The 11411-nt window shown below is 40.6% G+C and overlaps 1 protein-coding gene and 1 long non-coding RNA gene across 7 annotated transcripts in view; both read right to left on the bottom strand.

Annotated features, from left to right (window-relative positions):
• METTL4 (methyltransferase like 4) overlaps nucleotides 1–11411 on the bottom strand; it is a 28001-nt gene that overhangs the window by 8528 nt on the left and 8062 nt on the right. For 3 of the 6 annotated variants that reach the window (XM_019525899.1, XM_019525896.1, XM_019525903.1), the window contains exons 6-8: nucleotides 8276–8450; nucleotides 7877–7983; nucleotides 7695–7786 (exon numbers count right to left, since the gene is read on the bottom strand). In XM_019525899.1, the coding sequence (XP_019381444.1) occupies nucleotides 7695–7786; nucleotides 7877–7983; nucleotides 8276–8450 (374 nt within the window). Of the gene's footprint in view, nucleotides 1–2776; nucleotides 3212–6293; nucleotides 6481–7694; nucleotides 7787–7876; nucleotides 7984–8275; nucleotides 8451–11411 lie in introns of those variants that run through there. The other 3 variants (XR_002099194.1, XR_002099189.1, XR_002099196.1) reach the window with 3 other exon arrangements.
• Nucleotides 1514–2597, bottom strand: LOC109303729. Its single transcript, XR_002099198.1, has 2 exons — nucleotides 2557–2597; nucleotides 1514–1914 (listed from the first exon to the last, which is right to left on the bottom strand). It is a non-coding gene; the product is annotated as an uncharacterized LOC109303729 (long non-coding RNA).

Raw genomic sequence — 11411 nt, 5'->3', positions numbered from 1 at the left:
CTTGGAAATTTGCTCTGTGAGTGCTGCCAGTGCAGAGGCTATCTTGTAAGCGTCATAGTAACAGGCCCTGCACGTGGCCTTTGCATGACCTATGGGCCTGTCACTCAAGGGTGACCTAGTTTCCCTGTCAGACGCATGCCCAGTGTGAGAGAGGATAACAGTGCGCATGCCCAATTATGTTATATAATCAGACTAGAAAGTTCTGTGGAGTATACATTCTGATTGGCTACCAAATTCTGATAAAAGGCTAGCGAGCCCCCTCCCACAGAGAGAGAGAAAGAGAGGGAGAGGGAGAGGGAGACGGAAAGGGAGAGGGAGAGGGAGAGGGAGACCGACCCGCGTAACTGGAGACAGAGGCTGACTCCTTACTCCTTCAGGGACTGTCCTCCAGTTAGGCCCTTGGGCCTATTGGCCTCTCTCCCCGCCTGGCGTTCTCTATTGCTAACTGTATTGATCCTCGGCTTCCAACCATCTTCGACTACGATTCCAGATCACCCCTACAGACTTTGACTGCAACCTCGGCGTGACTTACCTGGCTCCTGACTTCAGCAATCACCTCAGCTACCCAACTGTTCTGTGGACTGGCGACACCGACGCGTTACAGTTTTGTTCCGTTATTTGTCTTCCTTCATAAACTGTTGACCGTCCCTGGGACTTACCTGACAGGCAGCCGCACCTATTCCCGGGCTCCGGCACCGGGAGTAGAAAGCAAAGGCCTGTCGGCGAACTCCGTGGGACAACAGGTCCCCCCTGTTGTGTGTTGTTAACTGTAACTGAAGACTCCGTACCTGCGCTCTACCAAGTGTAAGTTAATAAACCTATTCAATTAAGGGACATCCAGCTTCCGTGTTACTCAGAACTCCACCGCCGCTAGACCCAGCCTGTTCGTTTGGGTTCCACCGTGACACTTGGGACCCTTTCTCTGGGGAGGGAAACCCAGCAATAACGTCATGCCAAGTTTGTACTATATGTAAGTAAGTACAAAAGTGCTGCATCAAAGTGTGTTTATGGAGTACCCGTGCCAAAATTTTCAGCAGTTTCCAAGAAAGGTAAACTGCATCAATTCTGGAACAACTAAGTCTATGGGTACCCACAGAATTTTGTCTATATGCAGAAGTTTGTCCCTCACTTCCATGTGCTCAAGGACAGCAGGGTCTGAAAGTAAAGGGGGGAGGGGGAGGAAAGGAGCCACCTGACCTCCCCGTCCCCCCCCAATTTATTTTTCTTGCTGCAGCAGTGGGAGGGGAAAAATTCAAAACAAACCTCCAATAATTAAATTATATACCTGGAAATGTATAACAAATTTATAAATTTCCCATAAATGGAATCTAATTATTGGGGGGTCATCTTATATTCAAGTAAATACAGCAATTTTGCGTCAGAAAATCTATTTCTTATACTAGACAAGATAGAAAGTGTAAGCTTGATGTTTGCAGAAGACAGCCTGGCAAGTTTAAAACAATAAAACATACAATCTGACAGCAAACTTGCTGCACTCCAGGATGGTTTTTTGGTGTCACAAGAGTTCACCTAATTAAATACTACTTCTGCCAAATGGTGCTGGTACCATTTTGCCAAATCAAAGCCTCCAGAACCAAAAAATTGGAAGAACCTATAATTTTTCCCCAAGCTCCACAACTAAAGATTCTTGTGCTCCGATTTACTAACATTTTGTCAAAGTGCTCCCAAAAAATCTATTCCACTGATCACCTAAGAAAGCCCAAGTAGTAAGGTATGTCCCTTCCTATGCAGAAGGGGAGTGAGCCCAAGCTTTCAATGAGCTCGACAGTGCCAGAACCTGGCATTTGTATGAAACCATGCCGACTTCAATGGGAAACCATCCATTCAGAGCTTATCACAGGATCTTAGGGGTCCTCCTCACATAAAATAAATAAATAAAGCCAAAAGCCATTTCTCATAACCTGATTAACAAACAAATAGCACCTTCCCCACCCCACCCCCCGAGAAAAACAGCCCACAGCCCCGTCTCGCTCCCCACCCAGGCCCTGTGACCGCGAATTCCAGCCCCAGGCCCCATATGCAGCCCAGGCTGGGCAGCAGCCCCAGCCCTGCCTAACTCCCTCCCCCTCACTACAGAGGTCTCAATTTCCTCTTCCCCACCCCACACCAGACTTACCTGCGGAGCTGCAGCTCTCCAGATCAAATGGCAGCCTCGTGCATCTGTATGTGTGCACGTGCACATGGTACCCCCTGCTTGATCACCCTCCTCCCGCTCCCCGCAGCCCCTTGCAGGCAGGAACTCTAACAGCCTAAAGGGGGAAATGCACTGTTTCCTGCATTTTTCTCCTTCAAATGAGAAAATCCAGGTTTTACTGCATTTTTCCATTACAAGTGGAAAACCCAGTTCCCTGGTAATATGGTACAGTAGGGCCATGGTGACATTCAGCCCAAGGGATGTATGACCTGGGCAGCGGATGACTTGGGGAGATGCAGGCCCCAAGCCACTTGAAAACTGAACAGACCTGATTTAATGCAACACCAGGGATAAGTCACTTCTAGCAGGGACTGTTCAACCATGGTCAGAAAGCAGGTGACTATCAGAGACAGAGAAATCATTCCAACTTTTCTATTAATTTAGGGCCTGGAACCAGCTTCCATGTGAGGTGGTGCAGGCTCCCACCCTGGGGGTTTTTAAGAGGAGGTTGGATGACCACCTTATTGGGGTCATTTGACCCCAGTGCTCTTCCTGCCATGGCAGGGGGTCGGACTAGATGATCTGCTCAGGTCCCTTCCGACCCTAGAAACTATGAAACTATAATTTGGAAAGAATTAATAAGGGCTTCCATGCATCTCCTTTACCATCTCTCCCTCACCCAGAAATTTTCCTTCAGAACATGACTGTTTGGAGAAATGCAGATGGATCATATTATATTTCAAGATAAAATCACAATATGATTTTTCATAGCTTGGATGTGGGTATTTACATAATTGTAGCTGGCAGTAACCCTCAGTGTGATGAAAATTACCATACAAAGAGGGCAATAATAAGACTATATTTTGTTGATGTAAAATCTAATGCCACCCATTTTCCTGAACATTAACATTTTCTATTTTAAGCTATAAATTATATAATCTATTATGATTTTATGGGCTGCTTGTCTTCAGAAGGATATGTTAACACATGCTTGGGGCCTGACCTGCAGACCTGGCTGAAATTTTCCATCTGAGTAAGGATTTGAAGGATCAGGCACTTAGTAGAAAAGATAAAAATATTATTTCTCTATCAGAAATGCATTAAAAGAACAAAATACCCTGCTTTTACAGTTGCATCAATTTGCTATAAAGAGAAATAGTTGTTACAATCAATATTAGGCTAACTCAGGGATATCCAGCTTTTAAAGGGCTAGAGGCCACAAACTGTGCAGGCCCCCCCCCAGAATTCCTGCCATGTAAGCCCCAACCCCAGGCCATACCACCCAGCTCTGCCCACAGACCCAGAAGCAAGAAGCAGGAGCTGGAGAGAAAGGAGTATGGAGACTCCAGTAGCAGCAGCAAGGAGCAGCACAGGAGAGTAGTAGGGCTGTGCAAAGTTTCGGTCCCCGATTCAATTTGGTGGGGATTTGGCCTGATTCGGTGGCCAAATCTCCAAATCCAAATCAAATCAGAAGACCCTTTAATCTGTCCGAATCAAATCCAAACCCTCTGAATCAATTCAGAGAGATTCAGAAAGATTCAGCGATTCAGACATACACAGCTTTAAATGTTTTTTCTACTTACCTCGAGGTACCAGGTGGCTCGTGAATGCTGTGATGGTGGGGCAGATGGAGCGTCCCACAGGAGGGCGGGGGGCTCCCCAGAGTGCTCAGCAGCAGACCCAAAGTGGACCAGAAGCACTTCCGGTCCACTTCCCAGTTCACCGCTGAGCACGTGAGGGGGGCATACTCATGGGGGACACTCCATCTGCCCCACCACTGCTGCATTCATGAGCCGCCTGGTACCTCAAGGTATGTAGAAAAAACATTTAAAGCTGTGCCTATGGCCAAATCGCTGATTCTCCAAATCAGTATCGAATTTTCAGATTCAGCCGAATCAAACTGGAACAGCGATCTGAATCAACTAATTGAATCACTGTCCCTGATTTGGGTCAAATCCAAATCAAATACGGCCTGTTTTGTACACCACTAGGGAGCAGGGCCTGGATAAGAGCCAAGGGCATGAATTAACACCTCAGGGGCTGCATACAGCCTCTGACCTGTTGGAAAGCCCTGGTCCTTATCAACTAATACTTGACCCAAAATTCATGTTTAAGAACAAAACAAACCAAGAAAAAAGCAAAAACCACAAACTACACTAGCTTCAAGCTTTTTTAAAAAAAAATAAAATCAATCAAAGTAAATGGACTGTTCTGCAAAGATTTCCCTGAAGTGTTTGAAACTCAAATATTAAAGCACTAGGGATGCAGATATGATACCCTTCAAGTGAAAAAAGCTGCACTGATTTTTATTATACAAGATGAAAGATGTGAAAAATATAGCATAAATAATTAAAATAAGTCACAGGATTAAAATTTGATCAATTTTAGTAAAATATTAAATCTTTTATAGCAGATGGGCCTGTATTTTCTGATTTGACTCATTTGTACTCAATGTAGGACAAGAAAAAGGGATGTGGAGGTAGGACAAAGAGGACTTTATGCCCTCTGCATCTTCTCCAGAACCCTGGGTTGACTGGGCTCCAGGTAATGCCCAGTTAACAATGGTCACATGCACTATTCTACCAATAGGATATAAAGGTGGCATATGGAAGCTTTATCCAGGACTGCTTCTAAAATATGGTCCAACGGACTGCTATGGGAGTGGGGTATCCTCTGGACTTCCAGAATATGACCATGATTTTTGCATCTTACTGCACAGGCACACTTTGTATAGTAATACCATTTCTAACATGTAAGTATGGCTAAAAACCTAACTTTAACGACTGGGGGAAGAAATAGGATATCACAAGAAGAAACTACATAAAATACTATGGGGGACTGTTTGAAATTAACATTTTTTCAATGCCTTCCATGTAGTAGTGTGTCATCTAAATTTTTAACAGCAACAATGAATTGAACTAGGAAGAAAACCTGCTGTTACTTGAAAACCACAAGTGATAAAATTTAATTTTAAAGCATTTGCATAAAGCAGTTTAAATACATTTACAATGACATATTAAAAATGTGAGCAGTAAGCACAGAACATGCATCATCAGAAACCCTGACAGTCATGATTTCATAGTTATATGCACTGCAGGAACCTGAATGTCTCTTTTTGATGGCTTACTTTAATTTGCATCTTCCCTTTCCCTCAGAGATAAATTGTTATAATCAGTCAATAAATGGCTACATGTGTACCAACATACAGACATTATACTAGTAACAAGAAATAAAGTGCCAAACAAGATCAGTAAATACTAATATTTCTGGCACTGTTGCTACTTAAAACTTAAAGAACATATATGACTCATCAAGTTTCCTTCTCTCCCATTCCAAAAATTCAAGCTTCTGTTGTCTAAAATAGTCTAGGAGTGGAGATCAGCTGCTCACTGCTGGAAAATCTAAAATACTACTTTAAAATAATAGTGATAAGCCTTTCCAGTAAGGTCTGGGCATCACTAGTATCTTCTGACAGAGTCAACAAATTTACTAGTATTTTGACTCCGTGACAATTCTGAGACTAACCTTTAAATATTGCAGATATACATGTACATTAAAAATGGATGCAAGTCACATGCTACACAGTGTTTTCCAGCAACAAAAGAGATACACTATCAACAGTAGGTGTTCAAGTCTAAAGCAAGAAGCATACAGATGAAAGGGAGAGCCCAACAAGGCTTATTTGATCGACTTTAACTGGTTGTGCCAAGTATCTAGGTTTAACATCCCTTTTTTACTCCCAAGCACAATATTTTCTAAGCCAAGCCATGGATCACCATTTACACATAATTCTTTGCAAAAGTAGTTTCTCTATTATGCATCAGACAAATAGCATCACACAGCTGAAGGAACGGTTCCGTGAATGAAATCCTAGTCAACATATACAAATAATTGCGTCACCACGCTGTGCAGTTTTGGCTGTAAGACCACTTATGTATCCAGACCTTTTGTACCTTTGCCTATTACTGGGTTGGAACTAATTACCAACAGCAGATTCTGACGAGACAACATTTTTCTATCTGCATTTAGTGGACAGTGGACTGAACTTCTTTCTTTCTCTCCCTTTCTAGTGTAGTGCCACTAGCTGGGGTCTTCTTTGAGAGCTTACTACATACTTCACCAAGTAAAAAGACACTACTTGTTTTGCATTGCTAGCCACATCAAGAACTCTCCAAGTTTCCTCTTCATGCTGCACAAATTTCCTGTTTGTTTCTGAGTGACCCGCTAGACTTGGTTTCAATATATAATGTCTTAAGATATCGCAGCACTTCCAACAGTGGAGATTAGCTTAAGGCACTCTCTTTAATTATCCTGAAACACAAACACTATGACTGGTGTTAGGGCATGGCTAGGAGGTGTTCCTAGATTCAAAGCTTGTTTATTTATTTATTTAGGTTATTAAAAACAGTGCCTAATTATTACTGGTATAAGGAACAGTGTATGCTAATAACACAAAATTAAACCACACAAATAACCCCAAAATGAGCGCTTCCAAATCTCCCTCTCAGACAGAAGTACAAAGAGAGTTCAGGCTAGCATCACATCTAAGCCCACCCTGCTCTTCCAGCACAAAGAGATGTTCCACAATAAGTATAAAGCTCACTTGTGCAGACTCCTGGGCACAGATTTAAAAGGGCTAAAATTACAAGGGAAAAAATCCCAGATCAGTTTATAATTGTGTCAGTTTTTAACTGTAGAATATTACCACCTGCCTTTTCTCGCGTCCAATACTACCTACCCAGCATAAGAGAGAAAGGGTGAGCCAGGGGTTGCTTTGGTTCCTTAATGACAACGAACTGGCCCAAGACTAAAAAGAGCTTCCACATGAATGAAAGACCACCTTCAATCTCACCACCTGCCATTCTAAGAGCAAAAAGCACTTTTTAGATCTGCCCATTCTCACACACAGCAGTGTGTACATTAATTTTTTTAAATGTCTTTAAACCTGTGAAAACCAAACATCACACTGCATATATAATTCTCTCCCTTGGTAAAAAAAAAAAAAAAGAAAGACTAAACCAAGCATGATACATGTAGTCACATTGCTTCAGAAACCACCAACCACCATTTTGCAATATTAAAATGAGGAGGACAGTATAAGAACCGACATGGAAAAGTCATCAAAGTAAATTATTGTCAGTGTAGACATCTATATTGTATATTCCTCACCAGGAATGTTCTTTACCTCACAAAACATAGTACAGTCTTACACAAATTGAAGGAACAACTCAATATTGCTGTAACTACAAACTACAATAAATACATATATAAACAAACAAAGAAATAAAACAATTTTTAAGACCTCTGTTCGGCTCCTAACATCCACTTAAGTACATAAAAGTGCCAGGATTTTCAGAGATGTTTCAGTATGCCAGCAATCTGCAAAAATTCTACTGCAATTACCTGATACTTGTTAAAATCAATTAATCTATTAGATGTGGGTATATATGGGCTTAGATGCGTAACTTTAGACATCCAAGTTTGAAAATATGGGCCTACAGAAACATTATATCATACAGCGGAGATCCCAAGAACATACCAGCAAGAGGAGGTTTATGTGAATGAAGAATGCAGGGTACGCTGACAATTAATTTGTGGTCTGGAATTGAAGGCTCTTCTACTTCTGATTTCCTGTTGCATAAATCAGAGTATTACCACAAGAATGGCATATGCAGACCTAGCAACCCAAAAAATGTACTTTCAAATACCAGCATCTCATACCTTAATGACAAATCCACATTTCCTTGAACTCTCCCTAATACAAGAACTTCATAGGGCTTCTTGTGGGAAGAATCTAGTGGAAATATAAATTCTCCAGATCTGGTAATCTGATACAAAGGGATTCAAATACATTTTGCATGAGTCTCAGGATAAACCAGGTAAATATTTCTAATTAGTTATTTATGCTTTCAGATCTTTCTAATTATTTTTTTCCACTAAAAACAAAGATATAAAAATATCATGTCTGCTAAGAAACTACCCATATTAAATAGGAAAAATAAAAAACCTAATTGTAAATGACAGATAAACACCAAAATGTGTAGAAGAGCATCATATCACATTGAGTTCCACTCCCCTTTCCCACCCAAAGAAAAGCAATTAAACAGTTTCAGAACTTACTTTTACCCAGTGCCACTCAGCAAGGGTTTTAACAGACCAGTGAGGATAGAGTTCATCTTTAACAAAACGTAGATGCTTCTGTCTATTGGTCACCCATGTGACCACAAGACAATTTGGAGCAGCTAGTGCTGATATGGGAATTTGCTTGATTTGCCAGGGAGACAAGTAGCTGTATCTGTGTTGGTATATTCAGAGAATAAGTTAGCAAATACAAAGCTAATATTAAATTATATATGTGAACATACACACATGCACATATACACACATGCACACTTACCCACCCACCCCCGCTCCCTCCAGCGGAAAAGGCTGTATACATTTCAAGTCTGAAACTCTGCTTTATTTCCACATATACAGAGAAACTATGAGACAAGAGTGACATCCAGTGGCAAATCTCTTGGATTTGTAAATTCACTAGTGTACTTTTTAAAAAATTTAGGGGGCATAATCTTTTCCCCATCAATATAAATTAAGCATTTAAGAATTTTTACTTTTAAAGATGATTACTTTTTATACACACAGTTGTTTACAATTCCACACTCTTATTCGTATATTGCAAAAATGTTATTTAATACAAAAGAATAGCTTATATTTTTTGTTACTTCTACTCGTATCAGTACCATGCTATTCTTCACCCTTTAATGCAAAAACCCGCACGTGGATGAAAATGCCAAATGAAACAAACACACATGCAAGAAAAACAACAGTTTGATGGGCAAGTTAGAAGTTAAGAGAGAGCAATTGCTTCTTACACAATATAAAACTCATTTATTAATTTAAATTAGGATTGTCATTACAGACTCTCCAGAATCCCGAGTGAGCACCTTAACTATTAAGCTATTGGATGAAAGAGGCTCCTCCTCCTCGCTGTGTTTTGTGTGGAGCTACCTATGCTCTCAGAACTTTTATTGTATTGGGTGCCAGAGATTAAAAAAGCATTTCCCTATTCCATCTGTGAATCAGGAGGTGGCTTCCAGATAAACTAGATACCCAATTGCTTAGCGCTATTAATTTAGGGCACAACCAGCAATAGGTATTTAGGCCTAAACAATTTTATTGGTGGAAATGAAGGTACCTAAAAACGGGACACCTGCAGAGTTAGGTGGCAGTAGAGTAGGGAGACTGAAGATCTAAATTTTGGAGGTAGATGCCTAAAGAAGCAGCTAACCAACTAAGTCTTTTAGAGGAGGTAGCTCCAAGGTCCTCATTAAGATGCTCAAACCCCACGTGACAGGATAGTTATGCAAGGACTGAAGAAAGAAAAAGGTAAGGAAATTCCTAACCATCACAGAAGTCCTGGACCAGCTTCCAACTCAAAAGTTTAGCAATACATGCTTTATATGAAAGAGATTTGCTTCCAAAGAGATATGATAAAAAGGTGTGTGTGTGTGTTCTTAAATGGTGGTATCAGGAGATTCCATCAAATTAAATTGAACTTTGTAAAGATCCTTAGCTAAAAGACTACCTTTTTGCCCATGAGACCATTTGCACATTTTTTCATATAAATATCATACAAAATTGCATGTAGCATCTTAGCATTCCCAGTGTTTGAAACTGACCACACAGTTAAATGTGTGTCGGGTAACTGATTTGTAACCTCTGGCATCCCAAGAAACATGCTCTACTCCAAGTGATAAATCAGTTTCAAAATACCAACTTGTACTATATTTAGAAATAGAAATAACTCTTCCACTTTGATAGAGAGATGTTTTCTGCATGGTAAAGAGAAGGCGTAAATAGGACACTGTCTGTATTAATTGATTAAAAATAGAGAAGAGTGTAAATGTCTATTTAAAAAAAAACAAAAGAAACACAGCACTGCCGCTCTTTCCAATGAAGCCCAACACTAACTGTGCTATGAGTCTTTTTTTTTTTTCAAATAAGGTGCAATCTTAACTTTGACCACAGTAGGACAGACATCTTACTCACAGGCATACTTCACTCAAAGTGTCTGTAATGGTTGAAAGTTAATGCTATACATACAGATAAGTGAAATTTTCAGGGTTGGATGTGCTTCTGCATGTATTGTCTGGCAGTGTAAGGTGAAGGCTGAATATGCTCCAGGAGAAGAGTCTGTGGCTCTGCTTGGGCTTTTGATGCTTGAGTGAGCTACTACAGTTACTTTTTATGTGGGTTTCAAAATAGACATAATAATCTAACCCTTTAACATCAGAAGAGGGGTTTTTTTTAATAACAGGCTTCCAGATCTATTGCACAAGAAGTATATCAAAATTTACTTTGAAAAGTTGCAAGGTCAAACGCTCACAATTCTGTGGTAGCCAATGAAATTCCATCAGCTTAATAGTGATACCATTCAGTGGCAAAAGAGGCCTATAAAACTCTAAAAACTTTACAAACTAAAGTCACCTAGTCAAGTGACAGACCTCTGTTCCAACGCATGCTAATTAGCATGCAGAGCAGACTCGATTAATCGAGTCTGCTGGAACGTGTTAATTAGTGTGCTCCAGCAGCATCAACGTCACATGTATTTAGCATCCCCGTCTTTTAAAATGCTGGCAGGGGTGCTTTAACAAAAGCTCTAACAAAATTTAGTTAAAGAGCTCCTGTCACCATTTTGAAGCGTGGGATGCTGAATACAGATGACACTGTGGGCGAGCCACTCTAAAGCACACCCCCTGCCCCAGCATCCCCCAGCACATGTATAGATGCCCTAAAGTGTTTAGCAGCAGATCCTATCACAGCTGAACATTTCACAACTATTATCACTTTGCTATTTCTACCAAACAGGCAGAAAAAACAACCTTGCAAAAAAATTCTGAAGTTTCTACAATAGGCTCCGATCCTGCAAATATTTACAAACTGATTTCAACTGGCTTATGGTAGTAAGGTCAAGCATAAGTAACTGCAGGATCAGGGGGTCTTAAAGTATACATGACTTCAAACTTGCTAGTTAAAACATATCTTGAATCCTCTCATGGATCAAGTAATTTAAGAACTAGTCCTGAAAGCACTTTGGGAACTCCTTACCTTGAAGTGTGAGTGGTGACAGTGAAATAACATTTGACTGTATGTATATAAAGTTAGGCCCTTTCCAAAGTTTTTACTGAATAAACAGTGCAGTCTGTCCCTGTATGTGTGTTGGATTGAACCACAATACTAAGATATCAGTTGCATC

This window comes from Gavialis gangeticus, unplaced genomic scaffold (assembly GCF_001723915.1).
Source record: "Gavialis gangeticus isolate Ggan-Ray unplaced genomic scaffold, GavGan_comp1, whole genome shotgun sequence".
In the NCBI taxonomy this organism is placed as follows: domain Eukaryota; kingdom Metazoa; phylum Chordata; order Crocodylia; family Gavialidae; genus Gavialis; species Gavialis gangeticus.
The sequence above is the reverse complement of the archived record's forward strand: the minus strand, read 5'-3'. Positions and strand labels throughout refer to the sequence as shown.